The sequence below is a fragment of the Silurus meridionalis genome, chromosome 28 (assembly GCF_014805685.1).
Source record: "Silurus meridionalis isolate SWU-2019-XX chromosome 28, ASM1480568v1, whole genome shotgun sequence".
Taxonomy (NCBI): Eukaryota; Metazoa; Chordata; class Actinopteri; order Siluriformes; family Siluridae; genus Silurus; species Silurus meridionalis.
Window position 1 is genome coordinate 975001 of NC_060911.1, and position 22500 is coordinate 997500.

The 22500-nt window shown below is 39.5% G+C and overlaps 3 protein-coding genes across 3 annotated transcripts in view; 2 read left to right on the forward strand and 1 right to left on the reverse strand.

Annotated features, from left to right (window-relative positions):
• LOC124381523 (beta-1,4-galactosyltransferase 1-like) overlaps positions 1-4696 on the forward strand; it is a 26948-nt gene extending 22252 nt beyond the window's left edge. The window contains 2 exon segments of the mRNA XM_046843241.1: positions 165-299; positions 3049-4696. Of these exon segments, the coding sequence (XP_046699197.1) occupies positions 165-299; positions 3049-3148 (235 nt within the window). The 3' untranslated portion in view covers positions 3149-4696.
• A 6589-nt stretch (positions 4697-11285) lies between these two features.
• spink4 (serine peptidase inhibitor, Kazal type 4) lies at positions 11286-12826 on the reverse strand. Its single transcript, XM_046843204.1, has 4 exons — positions 12690-12826; positions 12547-12578; positions 12282-12394; positions 11286-11388 (listed from the first exon to the last, which is right to left on the reverse strand). The coding sequence occupies exons 1-4, from the start codon at positions 12730-12732 to the stop codon at positions 11343-11345; spliced, it is 234 nt and encodes a 77-aa protein (XP_046699160.1). The 5' UTR covers positions 12733-12826; the 3' UTR covers positions 11286-11342.
• A 4472-nt stretch (positions 12827-17298) lies between these two features.
• Positions 17299-22500, forward strand: part of LOC124381111 (microsomal triglyceride transfer protein) — an 11684-nt gene continuing 6482 nt past the window's right edge. The window contains exons 1-6 of the mRNA XM_046842492.1: positions 17299-17470; positions 20208-20395; positions 20680-20823; positions 20911-21018; positions 21313-21429; positions 21544-21683. Of these exons, the coding sequence (XP_046698448.1) occupies positions 17410-17470; positions 20208-20395; positions 20680-20823; positions 20911-21018; positions 21313-21429; positions 21544-21683 (758 nt within the window). The 5' untranslated portion in view covers positions 17299-17409. The remainder of the gene's footprint in view (positions 17471-20207; positions 20396-20679; positions 20824-20910; positions 21019-21312; positions 21430-21543; positions 21684-22500) is intronic.

Here is a 22500-nt window from a genome sequence, read left to right on the forward strand (position 1 = left end):
CACACACACACACACACACACACACATAGATAAAGAAAAAACTACATTTTCAAAAATATTGACACCTTATCAAACAGCTGCAAAGGGAACCTTCACACTGAAATTCCTTCCAATTGCTGTTAAACTCTCTGTGTGTGTGTGTGTGTGTGTGTGTGAACTCACAGGATGACACAGCTTTCCCACACGATAGAGATGATGGATAAGGATGGAATCAACTCGCTCAGCTACAGTGTGGTGAGCTCGGAGAAGAGCAGTCTGTACACCAGGATCTCAGTGAACATTGGAAGTCCTCCAGCTCTGTGAGGAGATATACGTTTGAATTTCTGCAGGTTTTACAAGTTCAGACAGATGAAAATGCACGTGGCGACACAAAGTTCTCAGGGATACCTTTACAAACTGGCAGACGAACAGCACATTTCTTTCCTTTTCTACCTCTTTTTTGTCATCTTTATCATCATGATCTTTCTCTTTCATTTACCTTCCCCATTCTTTTGTCTTCATTTTCTTCTTATTATTATTTATCCTTTTTCCTCATCACCATCTTCCTCTTTGGCTTCTGCTTATTAATGTTATTATTATTGTTATTATTTTAATAGCAGTATAATTGTCATGTGAAGTTTTTTGTTATTCAGTCCTGGGATTTAAAGTCACAACCTTCTGCTTATCAGCTGAACCTTCTGCTTCCACATGCAGACAGATTCTGAGCTATGCATTTAAAATCACTGTGAATTAATACAATAATAAAACAGATTGCCCCGGCCCTCCTGCCTCACTGACACTAATTCTTTTTTATTGACTTATAAAAATACAAATATAAAAATTTTATAACAAATCGTTCCAAATTCCGTCTTCAATTAGGGATGTGTATCAAAACCTACTTGTTACGCAAAACCGAACAGCTCCACTGGTCAATCATGAAAAATGTTGCTTGTGCACTAGTTCATCAGCATGACTATTATTGCTTTAACTTGTTTACTGATTGTAAACATCTCGGAGCTGCTCCACCTCTCGCTCAGGAATTCGCTTTATACGTCTCCATTACTTGTTACTTATTTACTTATTACATAAAAATGCAGGAGATTCTCAGAAACATAACAGGTGCAGTCCAGAAAAAAACTAAAATAAAAACTGGTATAAACAGGTTCATTTATTTACACATAATCCACACCTCAAACTGACTTATTCCATATTTAGCCAAATGTTTACACTTGAATAGACACAGACACACACACACACACACACACACACACACACACACACACACACCTACACAGACACACACAGATACAGACAGACACACACACACACACACAGACAAACACACACACACACAAACACACACACACCTACAGACACACACAGATACAGACAGACACACACAGACACACAGACAAACACACACACACACACACACACACACACAGACACACCTACACAGACACACAGATACAGACAGACACACACACACACACACACACACACACACACACACACACACACAGACACACAGATACAGACAGACACACACACACACACACACACACACAACTACACAGACACACACTGACAGACACACACACACACCTACACAGACACACAGATACAGACAGACACAGACACACACACCTACACAGACACACACTGACAGACACACACACACACACACACACACACACACACACACACCTACACAGACACACACCTACACTGACACACACACATACACAGATTCAGACACACACACACACACACACAAACACAAACACACACAGACAGTGTGTAAAAAATACTTTAGACTGCATTTGGAAGCCTAAATTTGTTGGAGATTATTGGAGACCAGGGCAAGTCAAAGATATATCATTTATTTTAATGCCCTATCCTATTATTTTCCCAGGTAGCCACACCCCTGAAGAGAGCTGTTATTGTAGTGGTAATGCATGTGTGATTAATCCATCATGTGATCTATTGTCTCATAAATCCATTAAATCCCATCAACCTCTGAAGACAGTACATTAGCTAAAGAAGTGAAGACAGAAACAAGAATGTACAAAAAGGTACAAAAAAAGGGTTAGTGCAGGAAATGCAAAATTTGCAACTTGGTGTTATACATTTAACAGTCAGTTCCATGTCAAAATCACGGAGTGTAAATATTCCAAAGTGGTGTGTATAATACAAAGAGGCCCTTTTAATAAATGAAAACAAGAAAAAAAGAATCAAGAAAAACCGGCTCCTTGTCAAACAATCTAGTCAATCAAGATTAAAGTGAAGGATAAAAAAATGTTTGAGACACTTCCTTAAAATAAAACACTCAGGCTTATCAGTCTGCATACACCATATACACTGCTTGCTCTAAAGTCTATTGGGGATACACCCAAAAAAAAAACAAGACTGTGTACGAATTAGGGTTGGCCCTAACTATAATGAATAAATAATTATCTCTTTGTGTTTACTTTTGATACGTGCCATTCTGTCCAGAATATTAGAGCACATGGAGTAAAATGATGAGATAAAATCATCTGGATTTAGGTATAAATCTGAGCAGGTGTAGAAAGCCAGAGAGTTCTCCATAAAATGTGATGAAGTAATACGGCCATATTGAGCAGGTAGAGTTGACACGCTGGGTAAAGAACGAGAGAGGACATCGAACAGAACTGGGTAGTGATCTGAGAAACAGAAATCACCCACATCACTGATAGTGGCAGAGAAGCCCAACGAGTTCACCAGGTCCAGGGTGTGTCCCATTACACGTGTGCACTTTAACTGACTGAGTGAGATTGAATGAGTTCAGGAAATTATTGAAAATGTATTATGTGGACAACACACATGAATATTAAAATCCCCACAAATAAGCAGTTTATAATATTTTATAGTAACATTAGATAGAAAATCAGCAAACTTCTGAATAAAATCAGAGCAGTATTTAGGGGGCTGGTAAACAAGAGCAAGAAGCACAGACCTCAGAAACATCCAACTGAAACTAACAGCTCAAACTCGCATATTTATCATAAGTTATCGCTCTGCAGTTAGTGATATTTTTTTTAATTCTAGCCAAACCTCCAGCACATCCTGTAGTTCGCGGAGCATTGAGAACCGTGGCAGAAGTTTGGAGGCAGAAGCTCAGAGAAGGCACTGTTATCCCCCGGCTTAATCCAGGTCTCAGTGAGTAAAAGAAAGTCAAGTTCACGAGAGATGAAATCCTTTAATATTAAGGGTTTATTTCCAGTTGATCTGCCATTAATAAGAGTGTAGTGTTGGTAACTGAGTTTCAGGGTACGGCTCGCTCCGAGACGCAGGAGGTGACGAGCACGTCCGTGAACAGTGGCGGCGGCGGCCCTGGACGCGTCATCTCCAAAATCATCCACCACAGGACCGTGCGCCGAGTCCTCTTTACTCAGTTAGCGAACAATTACAGAATCCTCAGCAAAATGTACAACATGCTATAAAAAAAGGTATGAATAAAAATGAATAATAAAGGAGAAAATAGAGCCTCAAGGAAACCAAGTAAATGACATCAACCATTCAGAAAACTTAAAATCTGTGTTGTTTTGCACAAGAAAATCTAAACTCCAAGCTGTGAAACTGAAATCTAACCAAAATTCTTCATGAGTTTCTCAACTAAAATGTGTGGCTTAAAGGCATTGAAAGAAGATAAACAATCAATAAAAACAGTCATTTAGTCAAATTCTGCCGATCGGAGTTCTGAAGTACTAATTCTTCAAAACTTTGCATAATTTCTCTCTTTTCTAAAATGTACTAATTTTTCATTCAAACATTTTTAGAACTAAAGATGTAAACACCACAGGTTTTAAATCATCCAGTGTCTGTACATTAGGCTTTTTTTTGCCACTGAAATCACTGTAGATCGCTTCCACCTTTTGTTGTTGAAGGGTTAGGGTTAGGGTTAGGGAAAAGTTTCATAAAATATTGGTCCTAACTGCACATTCCTTAAGTAACTCCCCCTCATAATTATTAGCTTTATTTCCCATTCATTTATCAACATCATAATTATCTAATCCTAAACTGAAGTTATAAAAAATTCTGATATCAGAACTGAAAAACTGAAATCTAAACTGAATCCATTCAAACTTGGATGTTACACACATTAAGCTTCTCCGCCTTCTGCTTGAGGCCCCACAGGTGCTCAATGAACCGCAGCTCCCCAGTACCAGCAGCCCTCATGCAGCCTCAGACCATGATGGACATGGACATGGTTCCAGTAATTCATGTTCTTTAACAAACTGTTCTTTAACAAACTGTTTGAAGGGTTTTCTTGTGAGCAGCTTCAGAAGAGGCTCCTTCTGAGACAACAGTCTGAAACCAACTTGTTGCAGTGTGTGGCGTACGGTTGCAGGGTTATGTAATACAGCTGTTATCACTGAGGGTGTAGTCACTTTTGTTGGCAGCTACTTAAACAATAATGGCTGCATGTTAAGTTATTGTCAGGAACACGGTGCAATAAAAAATTATTCTGTTTGGGATTTAACTGAGAGGACCTAAAATCAAGCTAATACTAGAACTAGATCAACCTAGACATCTAGACACTATTTACACCCTTTTTCTAGTGCACCAGCAAAAATCCCTGCCAAAGTAGAAGGGGCCATCAGAACTAAGTCAAGAAGCTTTTATTGTCATTTCAACCATATATAGCTGACGCAGAACACAGTGAAATGAAACAACGTTCCTCCTGAACCCAGGTGCTCCATACAACAACAATCACAGAAAACACAGGGTTAAGGACTAGTAAAGTGCATGTGTGCAACCTGGTGCAAATAGTGCAGACAACACAAGACAGTTCAAGACAAAAACACAAAACACACAAAATAGCAGTAAAACCTTTATAAAGAGACAAAGAGAACAGTTTAAAAAATGTGAACACAGTAGCAAAAATGTAAACAAAATGTTGTGCAAAGGGCAAATAGCAGCAATCCAGAAGAGATGTGCGAAAATAGTTTATGGAAATGAAGTGATGTATGTGAGCGGTACTGAAGACAAGTAACAAAATAAAGAAAGTAGGACCAGGACATTGCATGATACTAGTAATGTGGCATACATTCGATTATAGGATGGAACCTTAGCATTAGCAGCTTTACATGCTAAAGCTGTTGGCCAGAAAAGTGTACAAAACATACTAGATGATGTCTGACCAAGTCTTTTCTGGTCTACAACTACAGGTTTTTTTGTTTTTTTTTTATATATAACTGTACTATAAGCTTTTTTTCCTTAAAAACGTAAACAAACTTGATGTCATGCATAAGACCTGGTTTTACTACTAAATAATCCACAATTTCTTTACAGAAATTCTACTAAAAGTAATCAGTGTGTTAACCTATAGGCCAGAGTTGATTGAGCCAGAAATACACAGAAAACACATTTACAAAATCTTTAAGTCAGAATTTTGGCAAGAAAGCATTGGTTAAAGTGGTAAAAGACTGAAGAATGTCTGCTTATCAGTGATGAGTCTTCTTAGTTTTATGCATTGCACTAGACAGAGTTAATCCTGGAGATTAGTAACTGAAGGAAACTGTTTCCTCCTACCCACAGATTTTATCAGACTGGTCACGTCAGTTTCATCAGAATGCAAATGTTAGCTTTTGGATGCATGCAAATTAAAGTTCCTTTCAAAGGAATAGTGGAATAGTTCTACTTCTGTTCTCTTTTCTATTTTATTATTTATTTGTTTAATTTATATAATGATGGTATTCACTTCCACTGGTAAACAAAAGCTTATAAAAAAGTCACTAATTTACTCCACTATCAGCAGCACTATTGAATGTTTTTTTCAACTATGTCTCACTTCACTTCCCAGAGAAGGGAAGACACATCAACACTGTCGCTTCTGTATGCAAAGCACAGACTGTTTTAAGAATAAATTCATGAAATTCTGCCAGGTGAAAACTGAGGCCTCATCACACTACTGATAAAGTATACTGATTACTACACTGACTGTGATGGTCAGACCATTTTATTAGCTAATGTAAAATAAGTTGGTGCCCCAAGAACAGTATAATTAGATAATTGGAGAATTTTTGAGAGCAAGGCTGACTTGTTAGAGGACTACACTATTTTTGTCAGGGCTATGACTCAAATCACAATCAACTACATTGAAGAAGTTGCCACAGGAGAGCATGTGTGTGAAGGTACATTTTTTAGTAGGAAATACAAACAGTTATTTGGACAAAAGCATAGTGCATAGAATAAAAAACACACAATAATCCACAGATATTTACAAACTCTCAAAACATTGAAACAGAGACTTATAGTCAAATACTTTTTTAGAAAAAATAAACAATATCTTAAAGATAAATAGGTTAGGGCCGAAGACACAGAGCAAAATCACACAAAGGGGCGGCTCACACAATGTTACAAACCAAACAAAAAAACTGAGGAGCAAAGTCCCATAAATTCACAGGGGGTAAATATGAAACTGGTGGCGGTGATTACCTTTAATAAATTAGACTAAAAGAACTACAATGGCACAAAGGGGACATCTAGTGTTCAAAAGATAATGTAGCAGTCACAATTGACAGGATAAAAAAATCCTGAAAAGGTATCCATCCCCCTCAGAAGACAGTGCTCTCATATTTTTTCTTCTCAAAACAGCAAAGGGCAAGTTAATCCGTGACAATCCAGAGCCAAGGCCAGAGAGCAAACAAGCAGGCTAATCTTAATCGCAGTGGTGTACAGTAATTAATTACATGTAATTCATTACTGTACTTAATTAGCGTATCTGTACTTTAATGAAGTATTTCCATTTGGGAAGATTTTTACTGTAACGTATGTAGTAACACTACATTTCAAAGAAAAATATCTTCCTTTTTACTCCACTACATTTTGTAAAATCAGTTGTTCCTTTTTATTTGAGTGGATAAAAAACATAACTGGTCAAACACACAGCAAGTAACCAATCACGGTCGAGTGCATGCTCTGTTTTAAACTTGTTTTGATTGGTGTATCTACTGATCGCCAGTTCAACAGCAAGCAGAACATTTAGAGAGGAATAAATGATGGAGAAACTCCAGACTCGAACTCACCACAACACACCCTCTTTTTGTGATGGAACTCAATTAGTGTTTGAGTCATTAATATCATTCTGAAAATAGATCAGTGTGCTGAGAGTCACAATCGAGTCTTTTTACATAAACTGAGTTGATTAAGTAAAATTGATAATAGGAACATTGGACTTATAATAATAAACCATAGTACTTTGGAATCTTAAGTACATTTGAAGGCAAAAACTTTTGTACTTTTACTCAAGTAAAAATGTAAATAAACACTTACTTTACTGCAGTCAAATTTTGAGAAAGTATCTGTTCCCTAAGTGAAACTTGTGTTCGTAAACAAATCAACATTAAAACACCTTTGATCTGAATATAGGGTTGTTAAATATTAGATCTCATGTCAAAAGAGCTGATTATAAAATACAATTATTACTGATCACGAGTTTAATGTACTGCGTTAAACAGAAATGTGGATTAAACAAAAATTTAGCCTTAAATGAACCTTGTGCCACTGGGTATCATTTCATACACCATCCCTGTCTGACTGGCAGACTGAGGCGGTGTCGCAGTGAATCATAATTATAAAGGCGTCACACAAATGCTTTGAGAATGTTGATGGGAAAGTATAGAGACGGTCAGAAGGAGTTGCATTGTGTTTGTGGATAAAGAGAAAGCGTTCCACAGGGTGGAGAAAAGAGTATGTACAGAAAGCCGGGTGTGTACAGGTGAGGGTGGTGCAGGACATGATGACGAGTGTGACAGCAGTTCAAGTTATTGCACATATAACAATTATTATTATTATTATTGCCATGAAATAATTGCATATAATTGCATAAGATATTATTTTATAAGTTTAGCATGAAAATCTATAATTATATCACCGGTATCCATAGAAGAACAAGAGTCTCATTTGACACATATACATTACAGCACAGTGACATTTTTTTCTTCACATATCCCAGCTTGTTCAGAATCTGGGGTCAGACTGCATGGCCCCAGAGCACAGAGGGTTAAGGGCCTTGCTCAAGGGCCCAATATCCTCAGCTGGGCGATACTTGGGAGATTGAACCCCTGACCTTCTGATCAGTAACCCAGTGCTATAACCACTAAGCTCCCACTCTTCCATACTGTGGAGCAGCTGTTTCACACTCAGAGTTCCTGCCTGATTTATCTCAATTTCTCACTAAACCCATAACTGCTAATAATCTTGATGAAATGACTAACAACTTGTGCTCCAGAACATCTGATAACATCACATTATCAACTTGTGCTGTTAATATCATGAACAGCAGCTACGCTAATTCCTCTCCACTGCTTCTCTTTCTCTCCCCATCCCGAGACACCCTGAGGTTGCTCCAGCTCCAGTCACGTCCCACCTCATTAAGATTGTGGAGCTTTAAAGAAGTAGAAGCCCACAAACATCCCGAACCATCTAGAGACGTACCAGTGCCAATTGGATCCCACTTCATGTGGAGTTTGGACACTGGACCTCTTTGAGTGTTTAAAGGCTCTGGCATGGAGAAGCTGGTGTTGGATCTGTGATGATCTCAGATGTTGAGCTATTTTATGAGTTGCTCAGTAGCTCCTGGTTTTATAACCATAATGACTGTAAAAGACTGTAGAAAGATCATCAGTCATAATCACACACTCCAGTGCTCATGTTAGTTCTCACTCTCCAGTGTTCTGTAGTGTTTAAAGACTATAATCACACTCTTGATGTCACCCAGATGAGGATGAGGTTCTGCTTTTGAGTCTGGTTCCTCTCAAGGTTTCTTCCTCATAACATCTAAGGGGGTTTTTCCTTCACCACAGTCTCCATGCTGCTCATCAGGGATAAACACACATCATTCACCTTCACTGTTACATTCTGTAAGGCTGCTTTGAGACGATGTGTGTTGTGAAAAACGCAATAGAAATAAACTTGACTTGACTCTGTGGCCAGTTGTGGTGCAACATGGATTCATTTCCTTATACGGAAAGCTGTGTAATTTGAAAGGCGGAACGGTTCGATGGAGGTGTTTTACATGTAAAAGAGTGATACTTCACAATGATGGTCAATGACATGCGGTGGGTCCTGATCCTGAAATAAACATCCATTTATCATACACGTGTCCACTAATCTCCCTATTCATCCATGTATCTACCTTGCTATCTGTGAAGTTAAAACGCAAACTTGTTACCCGAACTAATATTCTATTAAAGAAATTGGCGAAACTGAATGAATTAGACGGAGAATGCCGAGAGATGAGGAAGGAAAACTCTCATGGCAGGTGTGTGCATGAGGAATTAGAATGCAGTGAAAGTTAATAATGCAGATTTAATGCACGAGTACTTTCTGAAAGAAGATGGTGCATGCTGGAACATAACTACTATCATCCATCTATCTATCTATCTATCTATCTATCTATCTATCTATCTATCTATCTATCTATCTATCTATCTGTCTGTCTGTCTGTCTGTCTGTCTGTCTGTCTGTCTGTCTGTCTGTCTGTCTGTTAATTTGAAAGGAAACAGCACAGAATCATGTGCACTTGTAGCAGATCATTGCTGCCTTCTGGTCTTTAAGGCAAAGCCTTAAAAAAAATACACACAAAGCAGAGAAATGACGAGTCTTTACTTTTGAACACCTGAGAATTAAACATATAACATTCTGGTCACTAGACCAAAGCCATAATATAAAAAATCCTTTAAAGGTTTAACTTAGAGAACATTGTCTCTGTTTTAGTGCTGGGATTCAAACTCACAACCTTCAGAACACTATCAGAACTCTTAAATAAGCAATTACAGGTCAGGGGGCGTTTTAACTTCTAACCCTTTGGGCATAATGCAGTTAAAATCATAGCATGGAAACCATGCAGTGTATAAAGCAGTGAAAATGGGGTGTGTCTCAGGCTGTAGGTTCAGATCTCTGGAACAAGGGCGTTTTTATGGTTTTAATTGAGAATTAATAAGATTGATTTGTGATAGAAGGGTATCTGCAAGAATGAAAGGGAAAGTTTATAGGACTGTGGTGAGACCTGAGATGTTGTATGGATTAGAGACAGTGGCATTGAGTAAAAGACAGGAGGTGGAGCTGGAGGTAGCAGAGCTGAAGATGTTAAGGTTTTCGTTGGGAGTGACGAGGATGGATAAGATTAGAAATGGGTTTATTAGAGGGACAGCGCATGTAGCATGTTTTGGTGACGAGGTGAGGGAGGCGAGATTGAGATGGTTTGGACATGTGCAGAGGAGGGACATGAATTATATTGGTAGAAGAATGCTGAAGATGGAGCCACCAGGTAGGAGGAAAAGAGGAAGGCCAAGGAGGAGGTTCATGGATGTGGTGAGGGAAGACATGCAGGTAGTTGGTGTGAAAGAGGCAGATGTAGAGGACAGGGTGGTATGGAGACGGATGATCCGCTGTGGCACCCCCTAATGGGAGCAGCCGAAAGAAGAAGAAGAAGAAGAAGAAGAAGAAGAAGAAGAATTGAGAATTAATAAGATGTGTTCTGTTCACACACCTGAGGATGTACAAGAAATATTCCAACAGCTGTCAGTCTTGACATTATAATCATAATCATCAATATGACCTGCTCCCCACTCTGTCTACACTTCAAACATCTAGTGAACTCCAGGAGCTTCTGTTAAAGTTCTACTCATTAATCCAGGAACTGACATCTGTTAAAACTTTCATTATAAAACTTCATTATATTCATCATCAAATCTTCTTTCTGTAATGAAAGATTTCATTCGCATCAACTGAAAAAAACGAGATGGTGACAGTGATGTAGTCATTGTAACATATGACTTTCAGATGGCGTTTGTTTGCAGAGGGATGGAACGTTAAAACAGAGGAACCGCGAATAAAAGCCTGGTGGAACGGAACGCCGGATGAAGCCTTCAATTTCACATTTACAGCTTTTAACGATGCCCTCATCCGGAGCGATGGTGAGGGTTAAGGGCCTTGCTGAGGGGCCCCACAGTAGCAGCTTAGTGGTGTTGGGATTTGAACTAACGAGAGCGGAAACAACACCTGAAACATCACTGGTGTCAGTTTCCTTGCTGGTGGGCGTGGTCTGTCTGCATTCCTAATGAGATGGGAGGAGCCATCACCAAGACTCCCACGCTTCAACTGTGCAACACGTGAAAGGGAACTTAAATACATCTGAGCTGAGAGCAAGACGTGTGCTGTCTCACTAACTAGCTGGCATGCTGATATGACCATGCTCCTGTGATGATCCTCAGCATGCCCTCCTTCCTAGCAGCGTTTCCGAGTAGCAGGGCAAAGAAACACACAGGGATCTGGACTGATCCATCACACATTCTTTAATAGGAGAATGATAAATGTAGCATCACTAAACAGCTTCAGCAGCCGCCGTCTCGAGCGATTTGGATGTCTGCTTTGGTGTTCCTGTGGAGAAATAAACGAGAAGACAGGAGCAAGACGTTTCAGCCAGGTCACTGTGTGTCATGCTTAAGTAAGAGGTTTAAAGGAGGCTACGAGGAGCATTTCTCTAAAATAATGGCTCATATTTTCTCAATAAAATATTTGTTAATAAAAGTATGATTAAAAATATAATGCTGAGTTTGTAGAAACTGTGTTTTAATATTTTGGTGTGAAAAAAGCAGCAGATCTGTAAAAATATATATAATTATAATAAATCATTTATCTAATTAATGAATACTGAAGCCAGTATAAACCCATTTCACTCACACACACACACACACACACACACACACACACACACGTTCCTGCCCTACAGTTTTATTTCTCTGAATGTTATTTCTGCCCCAGAATTTCTCCTGTAACAAACAGTTCAACAGTTCAAATCTGTATAGTGTGTGTGTGTGTGTGTGTGTGCGCGCGCATGTCTGTGTGTTTGCGTGTGTGTTTGCGCGTGCGTCTGTGAGTGTGTGTGTCCTGTAACAACCAGTTCAAATCGAATAAAATTTGTATTGTGTGTGTGCGTGTGCGCGTGGGTGTGTGTGTGTGCGCGCGTGCGCGTTTGTGTGTGTTCGTGTGTGTCCTCTAACAACCTGTTCAACTCGAATAAAATTTGTATAATGTGTGTGTGTGCGCACGTGTGTGTGTGTGCGCGCGTTTGTGTGTTCGTGTGTGTGTGTGTGTGTAAGTGCAAAACCTTTAATAAAGTCAGACTGTAACTAATTCAACAGATTGTCATTATTTAAACAAAATCTAAATATAATTCCAATTTAAACACAGTCCAACCATGTGTGTGTGTGTGTGTGTGTGTGTGTGTGTGTGTGTGTGTGTGTGTGTGTGTGTGTGTGTGTTTTACTCACAGTCTCTGCACACACAGGCCACACTCGTTGGCGTAAGTGTTTCCATCGGTGCCGCAAACCGGAGAAAAGTTTAAAGGACACGCCATAATTTCTGCCATTTCACTGCACTCGGGCTGCACACACACACACACACACACACACACACACACACACTTTGACAAGACGAATTTTTTTCCTAATGACATTCGGTGTAAGTCATCTGACTAGAAAGTAATAAAGAATTGTGTGTGTGTTTGATGTAAACTTGCTGTTGTCACACACTTACCTTCCTGAAGGCTTCAGAAGATCCTTGTGATCCTGAAAAACAAACAACTCCACATTTATAACAGCCTGTAATTGTAAAAAGTGAAGTGTGTGTGTGTGTGTGTGTGTGTGTGTCTGTGTGTGTATATATGTGTGTGTATGTACCTGTAGCCAGGAGAAGCAAGACGGTGAACAGAAGAATCGACATTCTGAAAGAGAGTGTGTGTCACATATCACTTACACAGGGAGAAATATATCGGGTGGTGGGAAAACACACACCTGTACACACACACAAACACACACACACACACACCTGTACGCACACACACATCCATCCCCATGTTCACTGTTAATTATTAACATTTTGTGTGTGATGTCACCTGAACACGTGTGCACTACTTCCTGAGTTAATACTGAAATCACACACATCAGCACTCCAGAAACACTTTTCCGAACTTGGGGGAGGAGTTATGTTTTAAAGGGGGCGTGTCCTAGTGGTGGTCGTGTCTCTGTGAGAGCTTTTTGTTTTACAGGAAACACAAACATCAGCATTGTTTGGTTTATTAAATAAAAATATTCTGAAATCAAATCTCGATGAATTGTTCAGAGGTAAAGCATGTGTTCTACCTTACTCTGTGTGTGTGTGTGTGTGTGTGTGTGTGTGTGTGTGTGTGTGTGTGTGATTCAGGACACCAGAAGGGACCAACACTCCAGGATAAACACATAAAACTTGCTTGAAGTCTATTGAAAACCCCTGAAGATCCCTGAGAACTCCTGAAGACTCTGGAAATGCCCTGAAAACTACTGAAGACTCATGAAGTATCCTGAAGACCCCTGATTATCCTGAAAGCTCCTAAAATCTTCTGAAGACTCCTGAAGGCTAGTGAAATCTATTGAAGTCCTAAAGATGAAAATACTCCCAATTATCCTGATAACATCTGAAGTCTAATGAAGAATACTGAAGACTCCTGAAATCTATTTAAAACTTTCAAGGTCTCCTGAAGACTAGAAGACTACTGAAAGTTCCTAAAGGCTCTTGAAAAACCTAGAAAAGTCCTGAAGTCTCCTAAAGACTCATGAAGTATCCTGAGGACTCCTGAAATATCCTAAAACTCATGAAGAGTCCTAAAAACTATTGAAGAGTCCTGAAGACTCCTGAAATCTCCTGAAGACACCTGAAGTATCATAAAGAATCCTGAGGTCTTCTGAAGTCTCCTGAATTCTCCTTAGGACTTTGTTTATTATTAAGAGTTGATTAGTAGACACACACACACACACACACACACACACACACACACACACACACACACACACATTTTCATGAAAGGATTCACCATGTTAGTGTTAGCATTGAAAATAAAGCTAAAACACTGCTACACTAACTATTTCTATTCTATGAAAATATTAAAATGAAATGTGTGAGTGAGAGTGATATGCTAGCTTGACGCTGTATGTGTGTGTGTGTGTGTGTGTGTGTGTGTGTGTGTGTGTGTGAAACTGAAACTAGCCATGTTTCTACTGCATTGAATGTTTGAGGATTTTGTGGTCCAGCAGAAGCTGTAATGAAGTAAAAGATGATGTTTGTAAGTTTTTACTCATGAAATCATTTTCTTGATGCCTTTTTGACCTCATGACCTGATCCTGAGCCCGATCCTGCTCCTGGTCCTGATTCCTGATCCTGCTGTAAATTGCATCAGGTGCCAACATGGCATTACACATAGAGCAGTCACCAGCAGACTGGGTTGCCAGATTCATACAGTTTCCTTCTATGTGGGATTTTATAGACAATAACCAAAAGTTTAATAAAACAAAATCTGTTTAAGTCCTTTATGTACTGCTTTGTCATGATATCCATGTGTTTGGCAACATCACTGTTGGTGCAGTGACCTAATCATGTCAGGATATACTTTCATCTGAATACTTCTGAATCCTGAATCCCTCTATTCTCCTGAAAACTACTAACGTCTCCTGAAGCCGTGCAGTTTCAGTGCTGCTAAAACATTTTTCAGTGTTAAGGGCAGACATAGAAAACATCACACACACACTGTACAGCCTACACACTCTATTCAACACACACACACACACACACACACACACTGTACAGCCTACACACTCTATTCAACACACACACACACACACACACACACACACACACACACACACACACACACACACTGTAAAGCCTACACACTCTATTCAACACACACACACACACACACACACACTGTACAGCCTACACACTCTATTCAACACACACACACACACACACACACACACACACACACACACACACACACTGTAAAGCCTACACTCTATTCAACACACACACACACACACACACACACACAGTACAGCCTACACTCTATTCAACACACACACACACACACACTGTACAGCCTACACACTCTATTCAACACACACACACACACACGCACACACACACACACACACACACACACACACACAGTACAGCCTACACTCTATTCAACATCACACACACACACACACACACACACACTGTACAGCCTACACTCTATTCAACATCACACACACACACACACACACACACACACACACACACACACACACACACACACACTGTACAGCCTACACACTCTATTCAAAACACACACACACACACACACACACACACACACACACACACACACTGTACATCACACACACTGTACAGCCTACACACACTGTACATCACACACACACACACACACACACACACACACACACACACACACACACACACACACACACACACAGTACAGCCTACACACTGTACAACATACACACACTGTACAGCCTACACACACTGTACATCACACACACACACACAGTACAGCCTACACACACTGTACAACATACACACACTGTACAGCCTACACACTCTATTCAACATACACACACGGAAGAGCCTACACACTATACAACATACACACTCTATTAAACATACACACTTTATACAACATATACATACTGTACAACATACACACTATACAGCATAAACACTCCGTACAATATACACACTCAACACAGCATACACTCATTGTACAACATACACACTATACAACATTCACACTGTACAACATACACACTGTACAACATACACACTTGACACAGCATTCACAAACTGTACAACATACACACTATCCAACATACACACAATATACAGCATACACACTATAAAACATACACAATATACAGCATACACACTTTGTACAATATACACTCACTGTACAACATACATCCTATACAACATACACACAATATACAGCATACACACTTTGTACAACATACATTCACTGTACAACATACACCCTATACAACATACACACAATATACAACATACACACAATATACAGCATTCAGAAACTGTACAACATACACACTGTACAACATACACACTCGACACAGCATACACTCTCTGTACAACAATACACACTAAACAACATACACACACTATACAACATACACACTCTGCACAACACACACACACACACACACACACACACACACACACACACACACACACACACACACCTCTTACATACAGAGGTTTTGGGTGGATTAGTGACGTGGATCTAAAGTGAATAAAACACGGAGATAAAGAAATCTGCTCCCACAACTTCATCTCACTTCATCTCAATCACAACAACCTCTCATAATGAACTGAAGAGGTTTATTTTAATCAGTCCAATCTGGCAACCCTGCTGCATGCCTCATTCAGTTCCACTGAGATTATTTTCTGAATAAAACAATCAGAGACAGAGCTGTGATCAAAGTGTGAAGTGTTCTCATCAAGACCTTGAGTAACGACCCTAGAACACACACACACACACACACACACACACACACACACACACACACTGAGATAGATAGGGTTGCTTTATATGATAAAACTGTATTATGGAATAAAATTATGATTGTTCATCCTAAGCAATATTATTCATTAGATTTTTTTATTTTTTTATATTTATTTTTTCTTTTATACTGTTGCGACTAACACACACACACACACACACACACACACACACACACACACACACACACACATAAACACAAACTAGTATTGCAGTAGCATGTTCTGACACTATTGCAAAACAAGATTATAAGTGTATAAAAGCCCACCAATAAACTTTTCCTCGATTTCCAGGTTAGAATTAGATGTTAGATTAGATGTTAGATTGGATATCTTACTGGAAATATTGTGCACTTTTTATTGTATTGACCATATTTAATATTGTGAGATTTTCATTATTACCAGGTAATAAAAAATAAGCCATGTTCTCTTTTTTCTCCAGTTTTCAATATTAAATGAAAAAAATTTATAAAATGATGGTTTTTTAATTGCACAAAACCTTTAGTTCTAAAGTTGTTAAAGTAATTCCAAATCAGAGATTTGATTAAAATTTCAAGTAAAACATGCTTAAAAAAGACAAATAAATTGACTATAATTAGTTTTTAAATATAGATTCAATAAATACATGATTTGAGCATTTAGATGTTGTAAAATGTAAAATGTTTAAATTGAGTGTAAAATGCTTAAACTGCTAAATTCATTTGACAAAAGTGAGCAATGTTTAATTTTGGACCCCCCTCCCCCACCTACACACACACACACACACACACACACACACACACACACACATCTGTTTTTGATATGTGGAGGGTTTTTAAACCTTATTTGGAGACAGTGATCTGGCAACCGGGTTAATCAGTAGCTGAAGAGTACTTGGTACTTGGTACTGAAGTGTGGAGTTTGGAGTCTGACCTCCACTCCAGATAAACCGAGCTGCAGCACAGACACCATCCCGTCTTCTGCTGTGTGTGAGAGTGTGTGTGAGTGTGTGTCTCACATCGTTGTTCCTTCACAATGCGGAGCGCTTCAGTGTTCCTGTTTGGCTTGGCCTCCTGCTTCGCCACCCTCTGTCACGGTAAGAACTGGTTTTATTCCATAGAAAGATCCAGAAGCAGAGGAAGGGCTTCACACTGAGACTTGAGACCGATCAGGGCTGAAGATCTCACCACAGTGACCCTTGACCTCTAACCTTATACAAAAAGGTCCTCATTTTAATTTTGTGATAAAAATTACACCTGGAAGTGTTTTTTTAGAAATAAATCTGTGCATCGCTCAGGGTTCATTCATTCTGCACCTCTCTGAGAGTTAATGATTACAAGCCAGGCTGATAAATTCTGAGTGTTCAATCTGATTGGGATCCAATCTACACAGTAAGTAAGACAAATAAGTCTGTTTGGGACGTCTTGTGCACTTCGTAGGGTGTTTACGCCATCGTTCATACTCTACTTAGTGCTCTTCTATTCAGGGGCACAGAGTACAAATACCAAATCAACACTTAAACTCCCTTAAGCACTTTGTAGGGTGCCATTAGATCACATTAGATCCATTAGATCACATCCTCTAGGGATCAGCGAAAACATATGTCGTGATATAGAACATCTAGTGCACTGCTCAGTGTCTGTAGGTCAGTGTATACCACCCTAAATAGTGCATGTCTACAGGTAGTAGGGAATCAAAGCCTGTAGAAGATCTAGAGCACTACATAGGGTGCTGAGATTATTTTAAGATAAGAGAAGAAGGGCACTTTTTAGAGAAAAACAGTATTAAGACCCTATTTAGGACATGTCCAATGGGAATAGGGAACAAAATCATAATGTCTCCTTGTAGAACTTCTACTTCGCACCAGTATCTCCAACCCTAAATAGTCTACAAGAAGTGGACATAATAGACATTTCAAAGTTTCCTACTTAGTGCACTATATAGGGTCCAAAGTAAAATCATAGAGTACAGTATGGAGTAAGGATGAAGGTCAGTCTGTAGCTGGTGTTGTGAAGATCAGGAGTCCTCCATGACTATGTGGGTAAGGGCCTTGCTCAAGGGGCCCAGGAGTGGCATTGGTGTGGCTTGGTTCTAAACTCATGACCTTTAAATCCAAAGTCCAATGCCTTAACCACTAAGCTCCCACCTCCCATGTTACAGAAGGTTCTTCATGAAGTTCCTCTGGAGTTTCACTTACTGAATATGCACTACTTCCTCCCCTTATTAGTGCACTTGGAGCACCGAATCTGGTCTGATGAGCTCAGGGATACTTTCAGAAGGTGATGATGTCATGCAGGAGGATGTGAACGATGATGAAATGTCAGAGTGACACGTCAGTAGAGATCAGGGCCAAGTGTGTGAAGGGGTGAGAGAGAGAGAGAGAGAGCGAGAAAGAGGGAGAGAGAGAGAGAGAGAGAGAGAGAGAGAGAGAGAGAGAGAGAGAGAGAGAGAGAGAGAGAGAGAGAAAGAGAGAGAGAGAGAGAATGTTGACCACTTTTCATAGAAAACCAGCTTCTTTTTAATATTATTTGATTTTATTTTATTATATTTTCCTTGATGATTTACGGCTCTTGGGTGTAGATTACGAGCCGTACAGCAGACAAAAGACATTGTGTTGTCAGTACAGTAAAGGGATTAATAAAGGGCTTAGTGAAGGGATTAGTGATGCACCATCGTTCCTCTTTACTCCTCTTTCCTTACACAGGAAGGAAGTACAGAGCTGATTGTTCAGGCGTGTGGACAGTGTGAACTGTGGTGAAGAATTAAACTCTTGTACTGAACTGATAACGATAGTGTGACATAAACCCGCATCGAGAGTCAACTTCACTGTAACTCTACACATCTCAGTAGATCTTGGTTTATCTGAGTAGATTCCAGTGGATCTCAGTAGATCTCAGTAAATCTTAGTAGCTCTCAGCAGATGTCAGTAGCTTTTAGTAGATCTCAGTAAGAAGCCAGTAGATCTAATTAGATGTCAGTAGATCCCAGTATATCTCAGTAGACATCAATGCAGCAAATGTCAGTAGATCTCAGAAAGTCTTAGTAGATGTCAGATATCAACAGACATCAGGAGATGTTAATATAACTTAGTACCTGTCAGAAGATCCTGCAATACATATCAGTAGATGTCAGTAGACCATATGTGAAGTTCTGATTGTGCTCAGTAGCGAGCGTTTCAGGGCAGCAGCTCAGTTATCTAATCCTCGGAGGAGATACGAGCGAGTTACAACACTTAGCATCACTAAGCGCTAACGTCAGCTCCTTATTTTCTCTTTCACAGATACACACTCTATAGGTCACATGACCACGCCCCGTTTATATGATGCTAAGCTAATGAGCCTTGCTAACCAAACGGTCGTCACGTCCTTACATACTGAAAACACCTCGGAAATGTTCAATTATAAAAAAAAAAAAACAATAAAAACGCTAATAATAAAATAATGAGAAAATCTGTAGCTATGAATTGAAACGAAAGTAATGACATTTAATTTAAGAAATTTTTGTGTTTTCATTTTTACACACTTAACTTTTTTGTATTAAATTAAATGACATTTTATTACTAGTTTATTTTACGCATTTTGTAAAAAAAATGCTTATTAACAAAAAAAGATTAAGTTTTTCATTTCTTTATTTACATTTCTGTTCCGGAAGGTCATGTGATAATGAGTTATTTAATAAACCGCAGTATTTATCAGCCGTAGTTTTGTTGTTTGTGATGAGTGTCGGTATGTTTGAACGATTTGATGAAGAGATTCTGTGGCATTTCCTGTTCATCCTACACAAACAGGACCTGCTGTCACTCAGCATGTGTGTGTGTGTGTGTGTTGTTTCAGGTGTGAGTGCAGGCCCACAGCTGGATGATGGACGTCTGTATAAATTCAGCTACAGCACGGAGCTCGGCGTGAATCGGCCCAAAGGCTCAATTCGAGGAAACGTGGGGTTTAAAATCTCTAGTGATGTGGACATCAGCCTGGCGTGGAGGAACCCAGAGAACCGAGATGAACAGCTGCTCAAAGTCCAGGTGAGGAGAACGAGGAATGTGTGTTTTATTGCTTTTATGTATAAAGTACAAAGTTACAAATAATCACGATTATTTTAAATTTTTTAAACAATGATACATCTGACTGCTGACACTGGAGACTCCTTCCAAACAACTGCAACAAGCTGTTGCTATAGAAACGATGATTTTTACAATAAGCTTGTTTTTTATATAAACCTGTGATTTGCCGGAATCACTTTCTGAAACTCAGCGTTGCCAGTTCAGTAATTTCTAAATGTCTGTTTCTCTTATTTTCTTTCTCTCAGATCTCTAATGTTCAAATCCGAAATGTAGCTGAGCGCTCACGCAAAAACAACATCTTTCATGGAACTACAGCAAAGGGAATTCTGGGTCAAGAAAAGAACGAGGCCCTCCAGAGACCCTTCATGCTGCTCTGGAAGATGGGCAAGGTAAAAAAACGGCTGAATTCAGCACATGGTGCATTGATCTGAACTGTAAAGGAGGATATTGACAGATCATGTGATCTGATTGTGCAGGTAAGGAGTGTTTACACACACAAGGCGGAACCTGCGACCATCAAGAACCTGAAAAGGGGCGTGGCCAGTATGCTGATGATGCAGCTGAAGTCTGGGAAGATGATGGAGGTAAAGGCTGTTTCTCACATCCTGCCCTACACTGGATTTAGGTTAATGTTCAGTTCAGTGTGGGTGTGCTCATAACACACTACTGAAGTGCACTGCTTTTACTTCACCCTGCTGTGGGGCACCGTGTCGTCAATAACGTGACTGACTGTGTGAAACGTGTGTATTAAGTAAGAAGCAGATGAAGTGTGACAAATTAAGACATTAATGATGCTTTGCGCACGTGTGTTTGTGTGTGTGTTTGTGTTTGTGTGTGTGTGTGTGTGTGTGTGTGTGTGTGTGTGTGTGTGTGTGTAGGCTGATGCATCAGGAAAGTGTCTGGTGGAGTACAAGGTTTCCAAAAATCAGGTCATTCGCACAAAGCACACTGAGAGCTGCAAAACTCAGGAGACGGGATTCACTACACACAGCCAGGTACACACTTACACACACACACACACACACACACACATACACACACACACACTCTCTCATACACACATACACTCTCTCACACACAAACACACTCCTGTATGTGTGCTGTCTCAGGTGTTGGGTGTGGCTGAGAAGTCGAGTTCAGAGACACTTATCACTCTGAAAGATGGCTTCATTAAATCTGCTGTTACCAAGGAAACACGCATCCTGTCAATCAACGCTCGCCACACAACCGCTGCCAAAGTGCTGTCTGAGTAAGAGAAACTACACACCAACTACACACAATCTAAACAAAACTAACTACACCAGATCTACACAATAACTTCACACAAACTACACAAAACTAGCCAGTGATGGTAAAAGTCCACACATTCTTCACTCAGTAGAAGTGCAGATACTGAGGTTATAAAAGACTCTGGTAAAAGTTGAAGTGAAGTAAAGAAGTTTGTGCTCTGAGATGTTCTTCAGTAAACACTAGTGATTATTACGACCTGTTTTAGTGTCACACTGGAACTGAACCTCATCATATTCATATATTAATACAAATCACATTTTAATGTTGGTCTCTAATGAAGGTATTCAGGCTGAAGATCCACCATGTAGAACACAAGCAGAGAAAAGATGATGATGATCAGAAATGTCTCTGTTCTCAGTCATGTTCTCATCACTGACTCCCTCTGTCTCATCCACGTTAACCCCAGACTTCTAACTGCCTTCTGCCTGCTCACTGTGAGCTTCAGAATCTAGTTTACGTCTGTGGTGTGAGAGAGGAAATTATATAGCAGTGGATTTAAAAAGCTACGCATTGAGAGGAAACATGTTGATGTGCTGAAAACGGTGCAGTGAGAAGAAAAAATATTGACACCAAACAGATTAAAACTAAAATAACAAGTCTGTTTTGAAAATGTAAGAAGTAGAAAGAACAGATTTTTGTGTAAAAATGAATGAAAGTGAAAAGACTGAAAAATAGTGACGTAAAAAACTGATACCAGAAAAAAATCAACTTAATACAGTAACAGTGTTTGTACTTCTTTACTTCCCTCCTCTAAAACTAACTACACACACCTAACT

Coding starts and splice junctions, on each gene's coding strand:
- spink4 (XM_046843204.1), bottom strand. CDS start 12,732: ATGTCGATTCTTCTGTTCACCGTCTTGCTTCTCCTGGCTACAG. Junction 12,579..12,689: donor CTTGCTTCTCCTGGCTACAG/GTACATACACAC, acceptor TTTGTTTTTCAG/GATCACAAGGATCTTCTGAA. Junction 12,395..12,546: donor CTTCTGAAGCCTTCAGGAAG/GTAAGTGTGTGA, acceptor GTGTGTGTGCAG/CCCGAGTGCAGTGAAATGGC.